At 40.8% G+C, this 26,747-nt stretch overlaps 1 protein-coding gene across 3 annotated transcripts in view; it reads left to right on the top strand.

Annotated features, from left to right (window-relative positions):
- Window positions 1-26,747, top strand: part of SHTN1 (shootin 1) — a 66,601-nt gene that overhangs the window by 34,061 nt on the left and 5,793 nt on the right. For 2 of the 3 annotated variants that reach the window (XM_075108236.1, XM_075108239.1), the window contains exons 9-16: window positions 8,035-8,181; window positions 9,234-9,387; window positions 11,594-11,699; window positions 13,459-13,538; window positions 17,585-17,694; window positions 18,342-18,395; window positions 21,449-21,569; window positions 22,452-22,635. In XM_075108236.1, the coding sequence (XP_074964337.1) occupies window positions 8,035-8,181; window positions 9,234-9,387; window positions 11,594-11,699; window positions 13,459-13,538; window positions 17,585-17,694; window positions 18,342-18,395; window positions 21,449-21,569; window positions 22,452-22,635 (956 nt within the window). The remainder of the gene's footprint in view (window positions 1-8,034; window positions 8,182-9,233; window positions 9,388-11,593; window positions 11,700-13,458; window positions 13,539-17,584; window positions 17,695-18,341; window positions 18,396-21,448; window positions 21,570-22,451; window positions 22,636-26,747) is intronic. The other variant, XM_075108237.1, reaches the window with a different exon arrangement.

The following is a 26,747-nucleotide window of genomic DNA, read 5'->3' as shown; positions in this document are numbered from 1 at the left end:
TCCTTTGCATCCTGCCCTTCTGAAAAGTGAGGAAGATTTGCCACAGAACGTGAGCAATTGGGAATGCAGGTGTGAGAGTTAATGGGTGGGTGAGCGTGTGTGCAGAAGCGAATGCAGATGGGGGGGAGAGGAAAGACAAGGAGCGAGAGAGGGAGGGAGCAAGTGCATATAGGAGTGAGCGAACACTTGAAAATCAGAGCTTTTGATTAAAAAAAAATCCAATACAGCTTTAATTATAGTCATGCTGCTGGCATCACCATAATATATATTTAATTAATCAAAAATGATCCAACTTCAAACATTAGAATTCATGCCTCTTAGAGGTTCTAAAGAAACTGAGTAAATATTGTCAGCCGTGGTGTAGAGAGGGGGAAAGAAGAAGAAAGAGGGTTTGAAGTGAGTCACAATCCATTATGAAAGGTACAGGAATCCGCATAAAAGAACTAAATAAATAGAGTGTGTAAGGGGCGGGAGCATGGAAGAATCTGTACCTACCTGAATAAAACAGGGTTGTTAACATGGGAATCTTGGCAAGCTTAACCAGAATTCTAGTGTCATGTTTTAAGAGACACTAAGATCTCTCAGCTCTTTGTGGATCAGTTTATAAGAAAACAAAGGAAGGCAGAGAGTATCTTGAAGGCCATCGCAATAATGTAGAGGCTATCCCTGAAAAGCACTCTTCCACAAAGATGAGCAAAATACAATACATACAGCCAAAGCAAGCCAAAAGGGGAGGAACACAGTGAGAGAAGTAAATTGAAAGTCTTAGTGATGTAAAAATCCCAGGAGTTTAACAAAATAATCTGGCGTAAATGGTTTGTTAAGCATACATCGTGCCTTGCAACAATATTTTGTAAAGTGAACGGTTTATTACTGTCTTGTGCGCTGGCATGGAGACAACCCCTGCACCTAAAGTTACTCCAGAAACCTCCTGGAGAAGAGGCAGTGCACTCTCTAAGTTAGCATTGAGTTGTTGCTTTCTGCCCTCTGTATCTTGGATAAATAGAAATGAAGTGTCAAACTTCTGAGCAGGTTTGTTGGGGTTCCTCTCGCTTTTGAGGCTAGTGTAGGCTTTTTCCGAAAAAACACAACTGGAAAAAAAAAACTTTCCCAAATGCTTATGGTCATCTGTAAAATAGTTTGTGATTTGAGAGGTTGAAAGGCTGCATGCAGAGGAGCTGTGATCCAAATGGATTAAAAAAATTAGAGTGAATCTGTAACGTGCATCGTTCATCTTTTCCTTAACTTTCCCTCCAATTCTCAATACTTACAGATGCATTAAACAGCATACTATACCTATGTCTGTGTTTCTACATAACTATTAGACAACATGTTTGCATTTAACTTGTTTACCTCATAATGCCACCACCCTGTACCTGGGTCAGTGTAAAACTGACATGGCTTAATCTGGGACTGAATCTTCCTGTATTGAAAGATAAAAGATGTCTATCATAAGACTAAGGAGAAATTATTGTCATTCTTAACAGATGTCTGCACTACTCATGAGGTTGTGTGCAGTGGATTTGGTCATCTTGATGACATGAACTCTTCCTCGGATGCACTTGTGACCTGTTGGGTTAATTTGTAAGGACTTTTACCTTAACGTGCCACATTTGTGAGTGGATACTGCACATTCTGTGCATTACCAAGGATTCAACAGGAACTGGTATCTGAAGATAATTAATATCCAGTCCAGTTGACTGAACTGGAAATAATCATAGAATCATTGAATCATTTAGGTTGGAAAAGACCTTTAAGATCATTGGTCCAACCATTAACCTTAGCACTGCCAAGTCGACCACTAAACCATGTCCCTAAGCACCACATCTACACGTGACTCCACCACTTCCCAGGGCAGCCTGTTCCAATCCCTGACAACCCTTTTGGTGAAGAAGTTTTTCCTAATATCCAATCTAAACCTCCCCTGGTGCAACTTGAGGCCATCTCCTCTCATCCTGTTGCTTGTTACTTGGAAGAAGAGACCGATCCCCACCTCACTACAGCCTCCTTTCAGGTAGTTGTATGGAGTGATAAGGTCCCCCCGAGCCCCCTTTTCTCCAGGCTAAATACCCCCAGTTCCCTCAACCTCTCCTCATCATGCTTGTTCTCCAGACCCTTCCCCAGCTCTGTTGCCCTCCTCTGGACACGCTCAGCACCTCAGTGTCTCTCTTGTCCTGAGGGGCCCAAAACTGAACCCAGGATTCGAGGTGCGGCCTCACCAGTGCCGAGCACAGGTCACTGTCCCTGCCCTGCTCCTGCTGGCCACACTATTGCTAATACAAAAGAATAATTAGAGACATGGTAAGTGATCAGTACTTGAATTCTCCTGAGCTTGAATGTTACCACTTTTGAAGCATGATGCAACACTGATTATGTTTCATCAAGCTTTTTCCCAAGAACAGGCTTGTGAAATGGTAACAGATGTATGCTTTAGGAAACTCTCTCTTTGGTCTCTATTTCTTTCTCCACCCACCCCTCTTCTCCTTTTTGTTCAGGAAATTAATCTATTGGGGAAAAAAGTGGAGAGGTTTCCTCCTTTTTCATGTGGTGTATGATCTGTTTCTGAATATATTAGATGATGTCTAAATGCCGTAAGACTGTGAGTGTTATAGAATGTATCACTATACTTCTTCCAGGGAAAAAAGAAAACTGTTAACTGCAGGAAGCAAAGAAATAAGTAACAACAGAGATTTTTTTTGTCTCCCCTTTATTTTGGGCCTTGGGCAGTTATGCCTTATAAGCAAAGAATGAGTGCTGTAGTTTGACAAACCCTTTTGTACAGAAGAGGCTGTTAAAATAAATAATACCGTGTTTTTAAGGAAGTCACAATGCTGATGGGGATTCAGTTTTCTCACGCTCAAAACACATGCTCCAGGCACCTCTGCGGTGAGAAGCAAACGATGGACAAGAAATTAGGGTTAACTCCAGTTCCCCCATTCTGAGTAAATTAGACCTCTTGAGTCACAAAACTTACTAATGCTACATCTTGTAGCTCTTTAGAAATTCTCCCTTCAGAAGTTGTCTGGCAGTTGGCCAGGTAACTAAAGCAACTGTATTGTATCTTTATTAGTCTAAAAGTGATGCAGGTCTCAACAAAAATATTAGCTGTAAACTATTATGAATCATCTGGAGAGTGGGGAGTGAACGTTGGCTGCCCATTACTATGCATATGTCCTTTTTCATGATCGTGTTGCTCAGTTTTTGGTGGCAGTTTGAAAATCCAACTAGGGTTAGTCTTTGGCCCCTCTGAAGGAGGGAGTCTATGAAGGTCATGATACATTGCCAGAAATGCATCACTCTGGTTTTCCATGCTTCACACTTGGGTTTTGTTGTTGTTGTTGTTGTTTTATTTGGGTTTTTTTTGTTTGGTGTTTTTTGTGTGTGTGTGTTTGCTTTTGTGGTTTTTGGTTTTGTTTTTTTTTTTTTTTAATTAAAGAAGAGTCTTGTTCTGTGCCCTCCATGCCCTTGATGTTAGACATTTGGGTAATTTTCTGTCTGATGTCACGTGACAGTTGCTTTCCATAGAAGTAGTTCCCAGGTGGGGAAAAGTATAAGCACCAGATACAAAATTTTCAGGTCAGAGTAATGCCACATGCACTTAAAATTAAGCTTGTGCTGCAGAAAGTTTTCGGGACTGCGTCCTAGCTGCAGATCCCATCTATTTGTTGTAGCTTTTTTCCTGAGTAGCACTGCAGACACCTATGAATCCACTAAACTACAAGGGATTTGAAACTCATACAAGGCTGATATCATTGCTTGACGAACAGCATTGAGCCTGAGGGTAGAGAGAGCATTTCTAGGTCAATGTCCAAACTATGGGTGTACTTCTTACTGTGTTTTAATAAGACTGTTTCTTAACTATTCCATCAAAAAAAACCCAATAGCCATTGTATCCTGCTGTAATATTTATATGCAGTGAAGCTCACAAGCCCAGGTGTCCTTGATAATACAGTACAGTTAAGCAGTTACAAAGTTAGAGAGTGTATATATATATTCTTTTCCTGATTAGCCTGAACTGAAATCCATACCTGGATTTATATTTTAAACTGAATAATTCCTGAGTTTAGAACCCCTTAGTGCACTGTCAAGCCATAATCAGACAACATCACTCTGTCCCCCCATCACATAAAATCCTTCTGCTCTTTTGGGGAGATTTGAGAGAGGTAGGGCCAAGGTACTTATATTAGGTCTGAACACAAGGCTGTAAGGCTTCAGGGTACACATAATGCAAAAGACATCAGCTCCTCTAAACTATGACAAATGTAAATGAATGGTTTACTACTCTGTCAGGATGACTTACTGATTTTTAAATAGGGTGTGGAGGGGATGTAGCAGTGCTGCCAAGGATTGAAGTCAAGTTGATTGATCTTCTCTTTTCTGTTTGAGACTTCTGAAGTTTGACTCTGCCTTGCTACGTACCTTTTGTTATTCTGTTCGTAGTGGGTAGTGTTTGCTACTGATGTTTATTTTACTTTATGCAACGAATGGTTACCTTATTGTAACAGGGCTGCTGTATTGAGACATTCTTCTCCCTTTAAACTGTAGCTAAGACAAAAAAGTTATTCCACGTAGTGAGTACCCAGACAATGTACAGATGGAAATGTAACAACGTATGGATATTAAAACATTTCCCTTGGCCTCATTTTGCCCCTGGGAGAGGAGTTAGTTGGAAAGCACCCAGTTATACCCTGAATGCTACTTGAATGAGATTCGAAGTTCCCAGGGACTTGACACTAACGGAGTTGCTTTCTAACTTTTTTAATGAGGAAGAATTCCTTTTCCTGCTCTGGTGTAAACAAAAACCAGCTGCAGCGAATGCTCTGTAGGGCAATGGTTGGAGCAGGGGTCTCAGAATGAGGTGTGGCCTCATTAAGGTCAAGGGAAAAACTTCTATTATTTTCAGGATTTTGCCCTCTTCTCTTTCCCCCTCCCCAATTTTTGTGCAAACTCTGCTTATGGAAGGTGGCCAAGCCCCAGATTTTCTGTGCTTTGGAGCTTCTGTTTGTAAACTCGGGGGAAAGATACGTAGCCAGTTTGCACAATGCTTGGAAATTTTAAAAATTAAAATAAGTGTAAACAAACTGCTGTCCCTTGTGATCTGCCTGTAGTTGCAGTTGTGGTTTCAGTAGATTCCTCCAGCATCGACTTATGTTTCTAGCATTGATTGGGATACTCTGCAGATAATTGTCTAGCAGGTGGCAAAGTTGGAACTAATCCATCAATTGGTTAAATTCCACCTAGTCCAAATAATCCTGTTAGTAGCTGTTTTGCCCTTTCAGCAGTCACTTTAATTAATATTCAGGCTTATGCAGGCAGTCAGGTTTCTGCCCTGCTGAAGCAGGACTTGATTGTTTTAATTTTAATCTAAAATTAATTTCTAAGGGTCTTTTTTGTCACATGTCAAACACCCAGAGCGACGTCTCAAAAACTTGCAATCAGTTCATCATCAGCTCTCTTTCTGCTTTATCTGCTGTGAACATCTTGTCTAGTTTTGTCTCTTCCTTTTGGAATATACTGGTACTTCAAGGACATGTGTAAGTAACTTCTGAAATGGATGGGACTCTTTATGAGAAATTGATTTCCATGTATCTGATGGCATCATTAAGTTATAAGCAACAAAGGTTTTTTGTGGTGGTGAAGACACTTTCACATATGTTCTAAGCAGGAACGTATTTGCAATTTTGTGAAAGCAATTTATAAAGCTAATTGAAAATGCAGGACTTCATGTGAAGATTTCTGAATGAAAAAGTTTTCACCCAGTTCTTCAAAAGGATTTTTTCCATTTTATTGCAGAGGACCGTGAAACAAAGTGAATATGAATTTTCTACATTTGGTGAAGTATCTGCTCAAGTTGAAGAAATCAAGTTGCTCTGTTTGATTTCTTCTTGTTTTGGCAGCTTTCTGCTCCCCCAGGCTGGAACAACTCTGTTCTATTGGTTTTAGTAGCAGAAACTCAGGGAACAAAAATCTGGAATTATCACCTCAAACTGTTTTTCAGATTCCAAAAAAATGAAGCCCAAGTTTTCACTTTGCTTTGAAAGTTCACAGTAGGTAAACTACGATATTTGCTCAAGATGGCATCTGAAGAGATGATGTTTCTGTCAGGGTTAAATAACTTTTGACTGACTTAATAGGAAAGCGGGGGGCTTTGAGGCAGCACTGGGTTCTTTAGCAGTGATTCAGAAGCCTTTCTAAGGTATAATGTTTCAAAGATGCTGTTTCTCTTAAGAAGATATGTTAATCAAATAGATGAGTTGTGATACAAGGCAAACCTTTACAGGTGGTGGGGAGTAGCTTTGATTCTGAACTTCTTTTGCCTTTGAACTGTTTTTGCCATAACCCTACTAGCGTGAGGTAACGCAAGCAGAATTGGTTAGACTGGCAGAATTTTGGGACAGGGAGCTGATGTCCACATCTGCACAGCGCCACAGTGGCCTGTGTATTGTAAATTTGTTTTTGTTTGTTTTATAACAAAGTATAGTACTAGAGCCTGTATTCATTGTTTCCTCTTCATTGAATACTTCCAGTCCTTTATTGCCTACCCCCATGGCACAGCTTTGCCCAATGAAGTGTTCATTGTAGGTTTTATTAGTATTAAGGCTGCATCAATTGACTCTTCTTGGCACGCAGGGTCAAGCAGGCTGCATTGTGAGTTAAAAGTTCAGCACAGTCAGCAGGCTTCTGGGTCTGTACCTACAGCTAGAGAGAGAGTTGCTTGCTAAGAAGACTCAGTTGAAGTGTCCGTGCAAAGCCCTGAGTGGAATGCTTGCCATGAATCTGCATCAGCTGATATTTCTTTAAAATACAATTTTATTAAAAAAAAAAAAGAAATCACCTAGCATTGCAGTAGCACTGGATGGGCAGAAACCATATGTTGTGCCTGTAATTTTGGTTTGTGAATAAACAGTATGGGAACCTGAAAAGATCTCATGGAATTTTTTGTATTTCTAGTACTTTATCCTTAAAATATCTTCTTGCTTTTGCTGTGCTAAACAACAGTGTTTTTACAGTCTGAGGGAGCGTCTGCATTCTCAGGCTGTTTTTTGTTTTCCTGCCATAAGTGCCATGCTTTGCTGACCTGTGCACACTCATCTGAAACCTCAGCATGACCCAGTCCCTATTTCTGCTCTAATAATAGGCACAGCTGAGTTTGTCAAGAGTGAAAGCCCCTGTTGCCTGGGGGCAGCCCTCTGCCCGAAAGAGAGATCAAGATGCAGCGTAAATTCACTAGGAGGTTTTTTTGGCAGGAAGCAATCTTTTTTTTCCCCCGAGTTCCTAAACAGTGTGGAAGGAGCAGATCTGTCTTATAGAAACTACATGTGCTGACAGCCTCTGCACCTCTTAGGTGAAGCCTAAAGAATTGTGTGGTATTTTTATCAGTGTCAAGTCTCTAGACTATTTGATTTTTTCCCCCTAATGTATTCATTCCCCATATTAAAAATATAACTGGGGAAGAGGAAAGAACACAAGGATCAGAACTAAAAGGCTGAAATTGCTCTAAAATGCCTTTTCCTGGGGCAAGAGCATACACTGATTACACAAATATGGACTGACTGAAATTCATTTCCTGAAGACTCTCCATCATTAATATGTCCAGGTAACCCTCAGATAAGTGGGTTTTATACCAAGATTTGCAGATGTGTTTGAGGAAGGTAGCCTGTGAATTCACAGGTACTTTTTCCTCTACCGGAGAGTTCTTTTCATCTCTCCAGAGCTCACGATAGGGAGCAGATTAGATTGTTCCCATTTCCAGGAAACAAAATTCAGAGATGCATTTAAATTCTGGATGCTGCCAACATAGGAGTAACTGAGGTATAGCAGCAAACACCTGGTTCCTTTCAGTGTCAGCTTAGCTCTTGCAAATTTTACTCTCCAACTTCCTTTCCCCTTCCTTGTCACATTGTTCCTCATTATCCCTACCATATTAACACGATGTTAATGTCTTCCTTTTCTTTCCAATTGCCACTTTTCCCAGGATAGCATTAGGCTGTGCTTAACTGTTGGTTTTTTTGGGGGTGGGTTTTGTTTTCGCAGATGTTTATTGAACAAAACAAGATGAAAAGGCAAAGTCAGTTGCTTCTGCAAAATTCTGCTCCTGATCAACAGCTGTTGAAGGCTTTAGATGACAATGCTAAGCTAACCCACACATTAGAAGAAGAGAGGCTTCAACACCAACAAAAGGTAAAACGGGTTACTTTTCATCTCACGCAGAAGTCTTTGAAAGCCTCCTGAATTTAAGGAGTGTCACGTATTTGTTATGTTCAGAATTATTTGAGATCTTGTCCCCATAATAGTCACAAACTAAGAACTAAACTTCAGGGAAGAGTGTGATTCCCTTCTTCTGGGTCACTGGTAAGGCATGAGTACAAAACCTGAAGGTTTTTCAGCCTGAAGGTTCTGGTTTAGGCAAGCATTTTTTTCTGGATGTCAGTAAAATGCAATTACAAGCATTAAGTCAAGATCTATTAAGTGCAGAAGAGATCACAGGAAAATATTTTGGACATTGAGTAATAAAAAGGGTATTTTGGGGGGATAAGCTAAGAAGACAAGGAGGCGAGAGGCAGGCAGTTCACATTAGTAGTATGGTCACTTGCTGATGAAATGCGTGGGGAAGAGCCAGGCACACTGGAGCAGGGAAATGTTAGGTGAATGCTGCAAAGTGGTGTGATAGGATCTAAAGTGCTAGGATCTAGACAGATACATTCTTTGAAACTGGACTAGGTCAATCACTAACTGGGAGGAATCACCATTGCTTCACATACGAGCCTGAAAACAAGTTTTCCTTTAGCTGTGAGGCCTGTTCTTAAAACTCTGGCAATAGAGGAATGCTAGGAATAGGTAGGCAGTTCCTGTGCTTTTATCAACGCAGCAATACTAAGACTATATGTAATCTCACATGCTTCTGAATTAGTATTTTGCAAGAATAACTCCCAGTTCATGGACAATCTCTGCATCTTTGGCTCCTTGAAGTCTAGAGCAAAATGTATATATTTAGGGAGCTGGGAAGTCATTGCTACTCTACACCTGAATGCTGCCTCTAAACCTGATGTTCCATAATTCTTCCCCAGGTGTCTGCATGAGTTGAGACAAGGGAGTTTAAATAACCAACCTGTCAGTGGAAGCAGTCTGTAAGAGAACAAAAATGTCAGTGTTCTTGTATTTCTGATAAAGAACAGAAGGAAGGACAGAAAATACCTTTTATTGTAATGAATGCTATTGTTTGCCATCTGCAGATTAAGGAATTGGAAGAGCAGCTAGAGAATCAAGGACTGCATAAGGAGATCAGTCGTCTTAAACAGCAACTAGAACTTTTGGAAGAAGATAAAAAGGAACTAGAGCTTAAGTGTCAGAACTCAGAAGAAAAAGTTAGAGACCTAAAGCATTCAGGTAAAATCACATAACTTTCATTTTAGAGGTACTGAAGAAGGGTTGTGAGTAGTACACGTCTGATAGAATTATTTGTGTACATTTGAGACCCCAGAAGCAACAGCTTTTGTGTAGCTGAGATCCAGATCTGTGCTTCACAAGACAAAGAACAGCAACTGCCTCCAACCACAGAACAGTGGTGTCCAGAATGTGTGTGAAAGAATAACCTTGTAAAACTTATGTAAGGTATAAAAATCCTGTTATTAGATTGCCCTGAGTCTTACAGATGGACATATACATGTGAATGTGTTTCTGTCTGAAAGACACAATTCTTTGTATTCAGTCAAAATGTACCTTCTTACCTAGTTTCAAAATAAATAAAATGGGATAACTCTGCTCTTTTTTTTTTTTTTGGCAAAGATGCCGAGTGATTTATCAGACTGTGTGAATTTTACAAAAATACCCCATAATTATCAAGCTACTCATCCATTTAATAGTCTTGCAATAGAAGACACCAGTGAAAATAAAGATATGGTTTAGCCCTTCATATTGACATGTGAGAAAACAGTTTCTGCTGATGTGAGAGGGTCTGGGGGAGGTGTTTCTTTTTTTCTTTTTTTAAACAGGTGTTTAAAACATAAGTGCTGCCTTCAGAGCCCTACAAAGGGAGTTAGCAAAACAAATCAGGTGGGCTTTTGTGGTTCATATCCATGAGAACGATATGTCTAAACCTCTTACTTGTAGTCAAATTTTTTGTTCCATGTCAGACGACTGAAAGGAAGGAAATAGCCTTGCTAGCTACTGTGTGTGTCTGTCTGTCTCTAAGATTTAAACTAATTCCCAAAGTATATGGGCAGAAAAGATTCACAGAACAGTTAAAGGGAAAAACTGTTGCAGTGCAGGTGTTCATACAGTTATTGCTGTCAGGATGGTTCCTAGCTTGTCTGCAGCATCCTATCTATTGAATGAGGAAATTTCTGGCCTCATGCTCTTTATTGAAAAATTATTTTTAAAAAGGGCCCCTGGTGTGTGTGGCCTCGCAATAGGGAATGTGGGACTATGACTGGTTAATTATTTGCATGTGCCTTTGCCTTCAGTCCTCGTTCAGCTTAAGGCCTAAGGAAGTGCTAGTTTTAAGTATGATATCTGGTCAGAGAAGCATTTGAGCCCCCGTCAGAGGAGGCCAAAGTCTTTATCCTTAGTTAAGACTTCACTATAGCCATGCTTTTCTGAAACATATCCATAAGAAGAGGATTATCCTTAAGCTTGTTAGTAGTCTTGCTTGGAAGACCTGCTTTGTGTTAGTTTTACAGTACCCAGCCTTAAAAATAAGCTCAGACAGCTTATGAGTTCTTCTCAGCTGCCTTGGAAAAGATCTAACCCTTGCAGTAGATTCTTTCCTTCCAGTTGTGTTTGTCCTTCAGAAGGAATTAATCAGCATAAAGATTGTACCTGGAATTTAAAGTCACTCAGTTAATTTTTTTTCCTTTTTAAATTTAAAAGTAAATGTGAAAGATTGTAATTTTAATTTGAACCCGTCATTACGAGAACAAAGAACCATATCCACTTTGGAAATCATATTCTGTACTTCTGCCATAATTCCTACTGTATTCAGAACAATAGCTAAAAATTTTTGTAACTAGAAGGAATTTAAGACATTTTTTTTCTGTTTCTGCCCTTCCCCAGTTAATTGCATTTGACAACATTTCAAGTGCCGAAAAGTAATTTCCGCATTCTATATCTGACACAAAAACAGGAGAGAAAGAATCCATTCTGCCCACTGCCCAGTTTTGGCCATTTTTATGGGGAAAACCCACACCATCTGGAAGATGGAGATAAGTCTGGAAGCTGAAATTGTTCACTTCTTTCATCTCTTCTTAGTTCATTCTCAAATGCAACCTTAAAAAGACCGTCCCAGGAATGTGATAAACTTTTCCCTGCTCTATCATTTTAGATGAAGGATCCTGTATGAGTGAGTGTCATTTTAGTTTCAAAAGTAACTCAGGGTGGAGGTGACAGGTTTAATGAGAATCCTGTGCATGTAGGACGTGGTTCTTGGTAGAAAAGGTTGCCAAAACCAGGACTTCATAGCAGTTGTGTGGTTTAATCTTGTTGTTTGTTTTTTAGTTAATTAGTAGCTTTTTTGCTTAAACCATCAGAGTTGCTTTTTAGAGCAGATATGAGAAACCAAGAACTCACTCTTGTTTGTTTTATTGCTCCCGCGCAGTTGATGAACTTCAAAAACGAATACAGCAGTCTGAAAATCCTGCACCACCTCCTCCACCACCGCCACCTCCTCCTCTTCCTCCTCCCCCTCCTCCTAACCCTATACGGTAAGTGCCTAAATCAAGGGTCACAGCATTAATGCTTTGCTGAGGCAGGACACATTATATGAGCTTGCACCTAAGCAGGAAGAGTGTCTTTAAAGAAAAAAAGGCTTTCTCCATCTGTCTTGGGCTCTTTACCAGCAGGACACACTCTGTGCCTCACCTGCCAACAGACTAACACCCTGATCGATGTTGAACCGTGCCTGCCTTGCCAAGTCTAACGAATGGTATAGACCGTGACTTTGGAGGAGGAGGGATACCTGTCTCCTCCAAATTTAGGATATTATTTTTTTCTATTCACCTTATAGCTGTAATTATAGACTTGTGAAATGCTTGTCTGAATCTACTGCTAAGAAAACACCTCTGAACCAAAAGATATGTTGGATTACTGCATGTCCCTTCCTGTCAGATACCGGTGATGAAAATGCAGACTCCATTGCATTCCCACAATTGCTTGCATAAGTAAAAAAAAGAAATAAAAAGCCCAACCAAAAAAAAAACCCAAACCAAACAAAAACCAGAAAACCACTACCTCATCACCAAGCAGTTTTGGGTGAAATTATCAAAATTAAGCCTGGTTTTTGCAAAGGACTGTAAAAGAGGCTGACCAATATATGATGTATTGGGCATTAGACCCAAATTAATTAACTAAGCTCTAAAGTGCGCTTAGTTAATTTTAGGAACTCAGCTAATCTTCATGTTGTCTGCTTGGCTTTAAAAATAAATGGACTTTGACACTTTCTAACCTTCTGTAATAGAAATTACATACAAGAGTCTTGCTAACTGCTGTGTTAAAAATATGAAAAGAGATGATCAGCAGGGAGAATTCATCCCTTTGTGCATCTTGCTTTGTTTTAGAAATCTAAAGTAAACATGTTTTGAACAATTGTGTTTGGTCTTTTGCTCCTTTTACATCCATTAACTCATTTGGCTTGCTTGCCTATTTCTCACTAATGTGTAGCGTGAATTAACTGTGTGGGGATGTTGTGGCTTTTTTGTTTTGTTTAAGTTTCTGCCCTTTACCATTTGGAATACATAACACTATTAATTTTAAACCCTGTAGTAGCTAAAGCAGAGTATTTCCTTCATGCACTGTGACGTTTATGTGCACAGAGGTTGTTTCAGAGCCTAGGCACTGGGTGCTGCTTTTTTCTGGCACCAGGTTTTGACCCTTTATGTCAGGGAGGTCGTTCTACTCCGTAAGGAGCAATCTTCAGTAGGGAGTGATAGGCCCCACTGACACATCAGATGTGCACAGGAGCTTATACTTGGCCTTTAAGATGAATTGTTTCCCTGCCTGGCTGGACTTGTACGTTTTGACTATAGTGAAGGGATAATTATTTGACATTTTAAGAAGATTACAAACTTGGAGTTGGTGAGGAGATACTGATCACCATATTTAAGTGTCCTCTGGAGAATAATACTTTGCTTCAATATCTACAGCTCTTCCTTCCTTTTATTATGCCAGAGCAGCTTCAATTTGTCATGTGTCACAATGAGACACTGTCTTTTAGTATTCAAATCTTGGAGTGTTTTGATTTGTGCTTAATGTCTCTTAAATAAATTTCTCTGGTGCATTTTGATGGGAGGCATTGTGGGGGGTAATTCAGTACATACATCTGCATTCAAGAACTGTTAGATGAGTCTTTTGTAAGTAGCTGTATAATCAGGTGTAAGCAAGCTGTTTGTGTGTCATGTTCAAGTTCATTCTAACAGTGTGTAATACAGGACAGAATGACAATCTGCAGTTTCATTTTCCCTAAAGGTCTCTCATGTCAATGATTCGTAAGAGATCTCACAACACCAACGTGAGCAAGAAGGAGAAACCTCCTCAGCAGGAGTCAGGTATGGCTCATCCTTTCCCAAGCCATGCAGATTATTCACTAGGTACTGCAGATAAAGCTAGAGAAAATGACCCGTGGGTACAGAGAGTGATGCAAATGCTTCTGGTTGTCAACATTAACAACTGCTGTCTGTGTCCCAGCGTGTCCCTGGGCCTTGAAGTCCAGAAATGTGATTGCAGCGCAGTCATATGTGCTTTGAGATAGGAATAGGTATCTTTGGCATTGTAGCTTTGGTACTCCAAGCTTCCTTGAGATCCCTAGCAAATTTGCATAGCCCTCATAGCCATCAGTGCCCCCACAGCTGAGCATCCAGTTTATTTTTTCCAAATGGATTTTAGTATAAACAATCTTTGAGGCAGCAGAGTAAAACTTTAAGGGAATACCTAGCACTTGCTGTAACTGAAAAAAATTTGTCTTCCTACTTCTGGCTCTCATGCCTATCAGATACATCACTGAGTTGATTTCATTCACTGATGTGGCAGAAAGACTTTTTTTGTTGTTGTTAATTTTTTTTTTTCCTCCTGGGGAGAGGGTGGTCATGTTTATTTCAGGCTCACAGAAGGACCTGACGAGATAAGCTCTTAGCTGGGTTGGGTGGATGGGAAGGACAGGATGGTTTAATTTAGGCTCCGTGCGGTTACACTGACTCTGTGCAGCTTGTTGAGTTGCATGCGGGCAGCTTGGAACTGCCTGTAGCAGTTGCACTGTAGCAGAGTTGAGAGGCTCAGCCTGTGTCTCTACCCTGTACAGCATGTAGCTGCAGCTACAGTGTGTCCAGGGCTTTGCACTTCCTCGGGTTTCCTGGAAGAGCCAGAAAAACAAACCTGACAAGCATTAAGCTGAGAACAGGTCATACACAGAATAATGCAGGGAAGTTTCCAACTTCCAAATGGCTGCTTGTTTGTGATTTCTTCCATCCAGAGCCTCTCTGCAGAGCTATTTTGTTAAATGCTTCAGTTTTCATCCCTCAATTCATATCTTACAAAATTACCACTCAGAGTTGACTGTTAATGCTAATCCTTTAATAATGCTGAAAACCTAGAACAAAACAGAATCTTGCGCTAAGGTGGCTCTGCATGCAAAGTAACAGCTGAAATTGCATTTCATTGTTGTTAATGGAAGCTGGAAACTTAGGTTGAGAACAGGAGTTAAGTATGGATTTACAAATGATCATGAGTGCCTGAAGAGTCAGAGCTAGTTAGACAAGTGTTGCCAGTTACATAACCAAGGTTTTCCTCGCTGTGTCTCTCTCCCTTCTGAAACAGCAGGAGTTTGTTTGCAGTGAATTGCTTAACTCAGTTGCTGCCACTTAAACAAAGAAGGGGGCTGCAGAAGGGAACTTGGCTGAAATTATAGGTATAGGATATAATTGTTAAAGAAAAAATTGCTGTTAGCGGACTGTAGTGGTATGTAAGCATGGCTGGATGGGACCGACAGGCAGAAAGTGGGGGAAAGGAAGTGTTACCACTCCCATTTTTAAGGTGAGGAACGGGCTGACTTGGGCAGGTCCCTGAGGGAATCTTTGGGAACTGGTTACCAGTCTGAGAGAAATGAGGTTGTTGGTCTGGGTAAAATAATTAGAGAGTGACCTTGTACTGAGATCTCTGATGAAGTGTCAATCTTATCTTTCAGTAAAAGTTCAATTATGTTGCCTTCATTTATCAAGTTTCTTTACCTTGAAGCGTCCTAGATGTTTTGATTACACCTTTTTGTTGAGACTGTTACAAACAGTGATTGCAGGAAATACTATGAAATTCGCTGTAAGTTCTCTACACCCTATTCTTTCATTATTTATTAGCAAACTTTAACAGTTCTGACCTTTCTTCAATCACATATAAACTCCTTCTTTCCTTAATAGCTGAGCTGTTCTTAAAATAAACATAAAAAAGGGGGAAAGTTCTTTCTTGATCGAGTTGTTATATCCAACTTGAGGCTTGTTTTGACCCTTGTTAAGGACTTAGAATGAGTGAGTGGTTTCTATCCCATACCACCAATTAAGCTTTTATATTTGAAATAGCCTGTTTGTGAAATTAAAGCCTGACATTAAATCGGCTTACAATACAGAAACTGCATTTCTATGAATCATCAATAGTACCCTGACAAGTGAGAGAGCAAAATTATATTTAAAATTCCTGTTGTATAAGGAACAACACTGCAGCTTTGAATAGTGTCAACCGAGTTTCTCCATGTGTTTGCTTTAAGTAGTCTTTTATTTTCCCTTTTTGGTATGGCACGTTAAGTGTTTTTTGTTATGTTATCCAGAACACTGAGAAGTTAACAGGTATTGTTTAGGTTCATCACACAGTTGCCTGTTTCATCTGAATATTTTGCAGTTCGGATACTGATTTTCTTGCAAATCAGCAGGTTCCTTTCGTGGTATTTAAATTTTGCCCTTTAATGCAGTACAGTATTCTTTAATGGTGTCTCAGATGTTGGTGTATCATTTCAGCAAGGTTCTTAAACCCAGATGAAATACAAGACACATTTGCTAGTCCTGTAATGGGCTGCATATAGGCCTCGCCATGGGGCATTATCAACTTGTCCTGTGTCAGTGAAGCTGGGGAAATATCTGCTCAGCCACACACAGTGAAGAGACACAGTGGAAGTGGGGCGTATTCTTCAGTCCTTGGTGCTTTAGCCTATAGCACTGAGTTTTTGCACTTCCCAAACAGGAACTTCACGTTTTTGCACTTCCCAAACAGGATCTGGGTCCTGCTTCTCTCCAAACTTCTGCAGGCACTGCGAAGTCCACGGCTGGATGGTTCCTCAGTGTTGAGATTCAACAAGGCCAAGTGCCGGGTCCTGCACTTGGGTCACAACAACCCCAGGCAACACTACACGCTTGGGGAGGAGTGGCTGGAGGGCTGCCTGGAGGAAAAGGACCTGGGGGCGTTGGTTGACAGCTGGCTGAGCATGAGCCAGCAGTGTGCTCAGGCAGCCAAGAAGGCCAGCAGCATCCTGGCTTGTATCGGGAATAGTGTGGCCAGCAGGAGCAGGGAGGTGACAGTGCCCCTGTGCTCGGCACTGGTGAGGCCGCATCTCGAGTACTGTGTTCAGTTTTGGGCCCCTCACTACAAGAAGGACATTGAGGTGCTGGAGCGCGTCCAAAGAAGGGCAACGAAGTCGGTGAAGGGTCTAGAGGTTTTATAAGGAGCAGCTGAGGGTGTTTAGAGGGGAGACCTTATCACTCTCTACAACTACCTGAAAGGAGGTTGTAGCGAGGCGGGGGTCGGTCTCTTCTTCTAACAAGCGATAGGACGAGAGGAAATGGCCTCAGGCTGCACCAGGGGAAGTTTAGGTTGGACTTCACTGAAAGGGCTGTCAAACATTGGAACAGGCTGCCCAGGGAGGTGGTTGAGTCTCCATCCCTGGAGGCATTTAAAACAAGGGTAGACGTGGTGCTTGAGGATATGGTTTAGTGGTGGACTTGGCAGTGATAGGTTAGCGGTTGGGCTCGATGATCTTAAGGGTCTTTTCCAACCTTAATGATTCTATGATAATGTGTGTAGATTGGCATTTTGTCCTTGAAGAGCCTGTGACAGTTTAGCAGATAGGAAAGTTTGCTAGTAGTGCTGAATTCAGAAACTAGAATTCCTGATAACTAGAGATGAGGTTGCTGGTTTCTTCTACTGTACAGAAAGTGGGAACACCTTTTAAATGTATGTAGTGTAAGGCCAAGTGCCTCTGTGGTGGGTAGAATTAAGAGTAAGGCAGTGGTAAGAAAGACCCTGTGAACAGCCCACTTAGGAGGAGAAAAATAAGCCTACGTATTTATGCTTATCATTTGCATTTTTAATAAAACTGAGGAAAAGCATGGATTTGGATAGCACATGAGCCATACGCATCACACATACAGGCAGGGAGTATAACTAAGTACATCGTATATGCAAATGCCATTTCATCATTAAAACTAAATTATGATTATGGTAACTGGCTATATATGCCAAGCAGGCTGTTTAGGAGGTTGTTTACCATGTTTTTTTTCTTTGGACTATTTCTCTGTAGTTCATCTCTGGAATATGATATGTTCTTTGATTTTTGGAACAGGTGAAGAAGTTACGGATCTGAAGAGACAAGCTGTTGAAGAAATGATGGACAGAATTAAAAAGGGAGTTCATCTGAGACCAGTCAACCAGTCAAGCAGACCTAAAACAAAGGTTTGGAATAAATAATGGAGCAATAATATCAGCTAAGTACAGTAATTTACACTGAAAATAAATCAAGCTTTCTGTAAAACATTCAAAAGAATACATTTGCTTCACTCACCTCATTTGCTTTGCTTGATTTTTGAATAAAATGAATTACAGCTGCATATATCTGAAGAACAGAAAAAGAAGAGAAGCCAACAATAAGTAAATAGAAGCCCAGTTTCTTTGACATGGAAAGGAACTGAAAGCAAGCATCTTGTAAACAAACAGCTACTGAGAAACTAAGAACACAGGGAATGAATGAGTTGGGTAAAGAGGGTGATTAAGTAGGCTGTATTTAGCAGTATTTCTTCCTTTTATGCAACACTTAGCACTAATACATGAATGTGGCTACTATAAAATATTGCTTACCATCTTCACAAAAGCATAATCTTTCTATACGTATAGGCTGCAATTCACTGTAACAAGCTAAGTCCCTTCCCTGTGTAAAAATAGATTGAACGTTAGTGATGTGCCCGTGAGAGGAGAGAGCAGAGGAACATAATATGACTGCACGCCTGTGCCGTAGACCTTTGTACAATGTCTGTCTTCTAGCACAGTCTGTCATGGTCCATTTCATGTGTTTTTTAACATGTGTGTGTTGTGTTTGTTTACAGCCAGAAACACCAAAGCCTTCTGAAAGTGCAATGAAAGAATTAAAAGGGATTCTGGTAAGAAAACTTGTAGCTTATGTTCCAGTTGTTTCTTCTCATTGAGGTGACAGGGCCTTCTGTGCAAAACAGCCGAGTATTTGAAAGCTCTGCGTTAGTGTTTTGGTTTGAAGCTGTAGAGCATTTTTGGAGTGAACCCTCTGATTCCAGTTCTGACTTTGGTCTGAGTAAAAGACTGGTTTTGGTCTTGCTAACAGAATTTATTTTGGAGAAAACTAGCCTGTTAACTCTGCTCCAGATTTGTACCACTAGAGGGGATGTTATAGCCTGCACCTGCCATAGATCCTCTGGAAACTTTCCAGGTGCTCACAGCAGGGATGCTGGGGGAGGGAGAGGCAGCTGAATAAATCTAGTCCAAAGTAAAAACCCTGAACTGCATGTACAGTAGATGTAGGGTTCTCATCAACTGTTTGAACTCCTGCTCTCTACTGAGGCACCAAGTTTCTTGTCAGCATAGAAATAGCCTAAATACAGCAAGAGGTGTCTAGTCTGTCTACATTTATATGTGGAAAAATTGATTCTGAATAGCTGTCCACATACCCATTTATCACTGAAAACATTAGGCGTGTGTTTGGTCTTGCTCAGAGCAATGTGTTATTTGCTGCTGGTCTGTCCTTTACTCGTATATGGCGTTTATTTAACCGGTTGTTTCTTTTGCACAAGTGCTAAAATTGTATCAAACAGTCAGAAGGAGCTGTAGTTCTTGCTCCCTGACTTCTGTGACCCTGAAGCTTTTAAAGGTGAAGTGGAAATTTGGCACATCAAGGGAAATTTTGCCTTTGTAACGTGAAATACTGTGAAATTCTGCCCATATTGAAGCAAAATGCTTCACAACCACTCCACAGAAGGTAAGGCTAATCATTCTAATCATCCATGATGGCACCTAAACAGGCCTTATAAAAATAACTTCAGTATTATGTGGGGTGATGCAAGACAGTACAGCAGAGCATAGCCACAGCCTGCGCTGTGATTTAAAATCACGAGTGTGGCACCAATGACGTGTTAAACTTACTGTTCTCCAGTCACATGAAAGCAGGGAAGGGAAGAAATGGTCTAGAGAGCCTACCGACCTTAATGCCAAGCTCTAATTAGAGTGACACGTAATTAAATGTGGAGGTAAATAGGAAAGGAATAAAATGCAACACAGAGATTGTTTTAAATGGAACTTGTAAGTACATGAATAGTTTGATATGGTGTGCTGTTTGGACAAGTGAGGGTTGGGCTCAATGGTCCTGCCGAAGGCCCTTTCGTTTTCTAATAGCTGTTTTATTTCTTTGACACTGTATCACTGTCATCAGGGGAGACTTGATTATGTACCCACTGAAGAAACCCACAGTCACTGTACTTCTGTATCTAGCTTGTTGCTTTTGAGCCCTTCAGGATATTTGCATTATAAGACAAACAATATAAAATCCAATTCCAGTCTATTCTTGAGACCAGTCATTATGCACAGTCAGACAACAAACGTGGGGGTTGGATATGATGGAGTAAACATTTGTTGTTACTATGCTAATTATGCATTTCATGTAGACCTCCATATAACTGTTACAAACAAAACACATCTATGCTCTGTAAATTGCAGAGTTCGAGCGACTCTGTCGCGCAAGTTGCTTTCGTGCATGTACATTCGTACAGATCTGGAGCATACTATTCATTAATAAGTAATAAGAAATCTTATATTTAGTTATATATAGAGTGTGTGTGTATATACATACATATATAAATATATGAAAATATATACACTAGATACGTGCACATTTTAATATAATAAATGTGTGTATGTATATAATATGCCTGTGTATATATATACACTTATCTATTTCATATAGAAACTAAATAAGAATATGGAAACTAAATAAGAACTGAGAACTCTAATAAGAACTGCTCAATTCAATTTCAAATATTTGCCAGAGAAAAGATTTTAACTTTTGGGTGGGGGTAGAGAATTAGTAGCTGAAAGTAGTACAGCTTTTGCAATTTGTGGTGCTATTTCTTTTTGTCATTTGCTGTTTCTGCTCAGAAGTTATACGCTTGCCAACAAAATACGTTAAGAATATGTTATTTATGCTCTGGATAGATGCTATAAAACACATTTTGGAAGGCTGAATAAATGGGATTCCTGGGGATTCCTAAAGATGGCAATACTCAGAGGAAGGATGAAATAGCACATGGATGCCAAATTTTCAGTTGTATTTTAAACATTTTTAGGGAAATTTTGTAGTGAAGTGGGTGCTGATCTAGTACCTGACTCTTGTCAGTTGGGAAAGTGTGCAGTATGCACTATGTGCATGTTAAAAATGTGGGGAGTTTTGGGAGGTTTCAGACTTTGATGAAAGTCTTTTTCTTGATGTTCTTAAGAAAAGTGCTGCTGGGTTTGCAGCTTAGCTGATACAAATTCCTGACCTTGGCACAAGGCAGTCATAGCATGGATTTCTATTTTGTATGCATAAGAAATGTTTCAACTTGAGGTCTAATCCTATGTGTAAGAGAAACCATGAAGTATGTGGACACAGGCTCAGGTTTATGCCAGATCAGCACGATTATAGGATATAATAACATGCTGCAGTTGCAGTTAGTACATACTGACTTCTGCAGATATATGTACACACCAGGATGCAGCAACACAGGACTGTGCTAAAATATAAAATATGCTGGAGCAGTGAAGTATGGACCTTTGGCTTTTTGGTAATAGAGGTTAATTATGGGCATGGTAATGCTCTAGTAGTTTTTTAAGATCCTTTAAATATTAAGATGGAGGAAGTTGGCAGTTCCCTGCAAACATCAGGGTTTGTTCATTAGTGGTCCAGAGCATCTTTCTTAAGCCTGATATCAACCCTCTAAGGTTCCCTGCAGCGGGAAATCCAGGTAAGGGGAGGAGTCGTGAGCCAAGCCCCAGATGCCCTCTGTAATACTAAAGAGCAAGCTTCACACACTGGTATAGGACTGCCGTTGCTTTTCTGCTGTTTAAAAAGGTTCTTACATTATGCAAATGGGATGTTTGGCAAGGCATCATATATCCTCAGAGAGCTGCTCATGCATGTTTCTTGCTGTAGGAAACATTGAACAAATCCACTAGTTCCCGAAGCTTGAAGTCCCTTGAAACAGACAGCAGTGAAACTGAGCTGGAACGAGTTCTGCGGCGCCGGAAAGTGACTACTGACCAGGACAGTGGCAGTAAGTGGCTGGACTCCTTCGTAGTCCTCTTCCTCTCCCTGCACTAAGTGACTCTTGAAGCTTTACTTTCTCTTCCAGACCATTGCCATTTCAGCCATAATGGAGAATTGTGCTGAGTTCTGCAGTGAATCACTCCCCCGTCGTACCTGTCGCTTTTCATCCCCATTTGCTCCAAGAGATGCCTTTGTCGGGATTTTCTGCACGCACAGCTCTATATGCACAGGTTCCTCTGTCCTGTCTGGAGCTCAGACATTATTATTGGAGCTAGTAGTCTGAGCCTACTGTGAAAATAATCTTGAAAGTAATGGTAACCAGAGAAATGAGGGTTTAGGACTAATGTTTTGAATTAACCTCTTCTGCAGACCAAGCCTCTGCAGTTTTTAAGCTATGCTTTACTATCATCATCTGTAAGAAACTGGTTAGAAGGACGATCTGTGCAAGTATAAGTCCATGCCATAGTCGATGCAGATGTGGCTTGTTTTAATGTCACTGTATGGTTTTAGCTTGGACTTTGTAGATAGACAGTTAACTGACTACTCATTAGTATGAGCACAGGCTTTTTTGTCACTGGCCGGGCTCATGCTCCAGCTGCACTTCAGGCTGGGAGAGCACTGGCAAGTTGTGACTTGGTAGTGCTGCGTGGGCAGCAGGACTTACCACCCCAGGAGGCAAGGGGTTTGCGTGCACGACCGTGTCAACATAGCAAGCCCTGCTTGTGGTGCAGGAAAGGGTTAATCTTGGTGGGGAGAGCAGAGCTGCAAATACGGTATTTGATACTCTGTTTTGATTTCTGCAGTTAGCTTGAATTCTGCTGTGCTTATGTGTTGTTTCTAGACCAGTCAATCCGGATAACAGAAGTATTAAACTTCCTTTGGGTTTTAGGTCCCACCGGAATCTTGGCCACATCAGAATCAAAATCTCTGCCTGTGCTAGGTTCAGGAGCCAGTGCCGCACAAGCAGCGTTGAACAAGAAAGACCTGGAGACAGAATTCGGTTCCAAAGTACCTGACTCAGGTCCGGACTCTAACCAGCTTAAGGGTGTCACGGGCTGCAAGCCTGCATTACAGTAAGTAGAATATGGATTTCTAGATATATTTTAATACCAGATCTGTTTAGCTGGTGCATTTTGAAAGTGATTTGATATCAATTTTAGTTAACAGGGTAAATGTACAGTCTGCAGCTGTTTACCACTGACTCCTCAAATAATTTGCAATCTCACATGGAGGTAGAAATCAAATTCTCTGTAATAAAGTCCTTTTCCTGTAAAATCTGTGAACATTCTTCAAAAAAAAGTTCATCATCTTTGCCAAAAAAAAAACCAAACAACTCAAGAGTTTTTGAGGAATAGCAAGGTTGAAGTTGTTTTTCATATCCTCAGGAGAAGAGGGATGGTCCTTACGTAGTTAACTCTTGGTTTTTAGAAAAGGTAGTTCTAGCACAATATTTTAAAAAATAGAATCATGTAAGTCATATTGGTCTGTATACAGGTGTGCAGGGCAGTTTCTGTTGGCACGAAACAAGTCCTGACTATTACTTTTAAATATTTGTTGGTAGACATTCTGAATTACCTTGAAATCTCAAGATCAAGATTTAAAAAAAAAAAAAATTGCAGTTAGTGCTGCATTTGCACAGATGGGCAGAAGAATCTTCCGTCACGACAGACTGAAGACCCAAGGTGCCACTTAAGCATCAGAGAGTTAAACCTGCTTCAGAAATATTTATTTCAGACAGATCCCGTGGAGGATTGGCTTGTTTTACAACAATACCAAGCTCCTTTTGAAATTAGGCCGTGCACTTGCTTCAGTTCCCTTGCCAGGTTGTTTGTCAGTTTGTCACTTCAAGAAAAGGAAATAGATGAGACAAATCAGATTGGCAGAATATTGTAATCATGGCTAATTAAACCTCTGATTTTCCTGCTCTATCAGTTAAAAAATACCACCCGTACCAATTGTAGCAAGTGTATGTTGCTTGGTTCAAAGGAGTTAGTCATGACAAATGAGCTGGAAATTCAGTTTGCGTCAATTTTTATGAACTGATATTTACTTCACTCTCCTGCAGGTACTTCTATCATTTATTGTTTGAATGGATAAAGAGCCCAATTTCCTTCTGTGCTCTACAGTTTTATTTAATACGCACCAAGTTTTAAAAGCAGAATGCCTTTTTCAATCATATGTATTTTCCCCTTTTATTTCATTTAAGTGTCCTTAGAAGAAAGATAATCTTCATGTTAATTTAATCAGAAAGATGAAGATTTGTTCAACAGTTGATTTGACATGAATAATGCCATTGCATTTTCTTGAACTGCTACCCTGATAGAAAGGTGAGGTTGTTCCTGCAAAATACTGTGTTTGTAGTCTGTGGATTTCTACAATTTTGAACAGATAACCTTAATCAGAAAATACAGCAACTCCTACCACCTTTTGTCTACCTTTATTCCACCAAACTAAGTGGAGATTGCATTTACAAGAAAGGAAATGAAATAATTGCAGGCCCTAAGGTCTTGCAGAATGCGTGGTGAATTGACAGTGAAAAGGATCTTGTGTTGACAGTCACAGTTGTTATGTGTTATAAAAGCATATGTGAAGCTCAATTTATTTCTCAGCTTGCCTATTCAGTGACATCCTAAAAGACACATTTCACTTCAATTTATCTGTTTAAAGCATTAAAACAAATGTGGTGGGCCAGATTCCTTAGTGCGGCAGGGCTTCTTTGCGCCAAGTCACTGATGTAAACCTGCTTAATTGGAAAGGCTCGTTGCTGAGGATGGTTTTTCAGCGAGAGAGCAGGTGCTGGGGCTCTCATACCCTTCTGCCGCTGGGCTGGCAGGGAGGAGCAGAGATAACCTAGAGGTTTCATACCATGTCGAAGTGCAATTACTTTTCTTTTTTCTCCTGGGTCGTGTTTGCAGCAATGGTTAGTAGAAGCAGCCTCCAGACTCCAAGGTGTGTAAGCGCTGCTTTGAAACAGGGCTCATTTGAAGCAGACATCAGAAGGGGGTTCATTTGTCTAACCTGTCTGACAACTTGGCTCTGGAATTAGGCAGTTTTCTGGACTTGCCTGGGTACATCCATGCTAGCTGTTTAGTTTGGATCCGCAGAGCACTTCTAAAGCAAATCTCCCGATTGACCCTATTTGCTCTGCTTTGATTTGTATCCTGGAGTGGTCTTAGTGCATAACCTGGATCCCTGGATTCATTGGATGAGTGAAACTAAACCAGAAGCCGTGATCCAGCCTGTAATGGCTGGCCTGGGGGCCACATGAGAGCTAGCTCGGTGAATAACCCGGCTGAAACGTGTGTTATGAGGACGTCAGTGTGAAGCATAGGCTGTTTCCCTCTAAACATCTGCTGCTGGTGCACCACACTATTTCCTAAGGAGACGGTGTTAACTAAACAAACAGTATGCTGCTTTGTCCAGATACGCTAAATGACAAAGGCATACAAAAGATGTATTGTGGCTCCTCTTCTCCTTATTCATACCTGAGGCAAAAGGATGCAGCTGTCTCATCATTTGCAATTCCTTGAAACCTTGCAAAGGTGTGACCTGCTTCAGCTGTTTGCAGCAGCCAAGCAACCTTTTATAGCACAGTAGAGGGTTGCATGTCTCATAATTACCAGGTCTCTCTTGCAGTGCGGTGTTTATTCTTTCTTTCTCCACCTAGATATTTATGTACAGCTTCCTACAGAAAACCTTATGAGTAGTCGTGCATGAGATTTCTCTTCCCTGCACCATCCATTTAGTGAGGCTTGTAATTTGAAGGAGGAGGTAATACACACATTTAACTGTGAACAGCCCTGTTCCTACTTCTTTATTGATGTTGAGTAACAGTTGTGCACACCTGTTCTCATGGAGAAAGAAGGTCACGCCTTTGAAAAAGACCCAGTCTTGAAAATGTATCTGTGACCAACATGCGACAGAAGTCAGCTCATTGAGTAAAATCCTGGATCCTCCCCCTGTCCTCAGTGATGACCTAACCCAAGTACTAACGGGGTTAGTACTCAGTCTTTCGCTGAAGTAGGACTCAAACCGTGGTTACTCCTGTGGTTACGTGTTACCAGAGCACTGGCCTCCAGCTGAATCAGCTGGGCCACTCGTGTGAGTTGCCAAAGGAGGGGTTGTGGAAAAGGGCCGTAACGGCAATGATTCTGCAATTTCCCTGTAATCAAACTAAGCGATGATCGCTCAGAGAGATTACTTTGGAAGAAGAATTTGGGTTTCAGACCACTAGGTGAGGTGTTATTTCAGTGCAGAAGACTGTTGGAAGAAGGGTTTGAAGCCATTAAGCAGATGATTTGGAATGTGTGAAGTTTCGCTGAGGTGGTGCTGAGGGGGAAGACATCAATAATGTGCATCCTATGGAGAAATTGAGGCCTTACCTCAGCATTCAGGTAACTTCCTCTGCAAATCTCTTCCCAAATGTTTAACCCAGCATGAGTGTAATTCCGTGACAATTGCTTAGAAGAGAATAGGTGACAATTTAGTTCCCCTGGGAGCAAAGAGAATTCCTGTGACTCCCTGCAGTGGGCAGGCACAGAAGGGAAAGGTGTGTCTGGCTCTGCCCCTGGGTTTTGGAGGAATTTTTTTTTCCAGCACTTTGTAAACATTTTGTTTCTGGGCAGCAGAGTTCACTGCTAACAGAGTGAACCACAGAGAGGGTTAGTCTTAATCTGATGATTTTATACAATTAAAGGATTTGTCCTCCTTCTCCTGGCTGTAATCTTAGTACCCCTGAATCATCTACCAGCTCTGCGGGAAGCCGCTCAGCCTCAGTTAGACAGAGCGGCGAAGGTTTTCCAGTGCAGCTTCAACATGGGCAATTTACTTTGAACAAAACAATGGGATGTTCTGGAAGTTTGAGGTCTCCTCAATTTTAACTGTTTTAAAAGCTACAGTCACACATTTTTCTTGGACTGTACTTTTCCTGCGCTCTCACAGCGCAGGTAGAAGCTCTCCAAGCTTCTTCATTTAAATGAATTTGCCAATCTTTTCAAGCATTTTCAAAATAAAGCACCTAAAAATGAGCACAATTTCCTGTGGCATGATCCAGCATACTGAAGATTGTCTGCAGTTCCCTTGCTCGCTGCTATGTTGACCACCTTTCTGCTCAGCTAGATTTAGCAGGGGCGCTCCCAAAGTGGGGAAGGTTTCTTGCACGTCTTTCACGGATGTCTAGTACTGG

The sequence above is a fragment of the Phalacrocorax aristotelis genome, chromosome 12 (genome assembly GCF_949628215.1).
Source record: "Phalacrocorax aristotelis chromosome 12, bGulAri2.1, whole genome shotgun sequence".
Lineage (NCBI taxonomy): Eukaryota > Metazoa > Chordata > Aves > Suliformes > Phalacrocoracidae > Phalacrocorax > Phalacrocorax aristotelis.
Note: the sequence above shows the minus strand (reverse complement) of the source record. Positions and strands in the feature narration are given on the sequence as shown.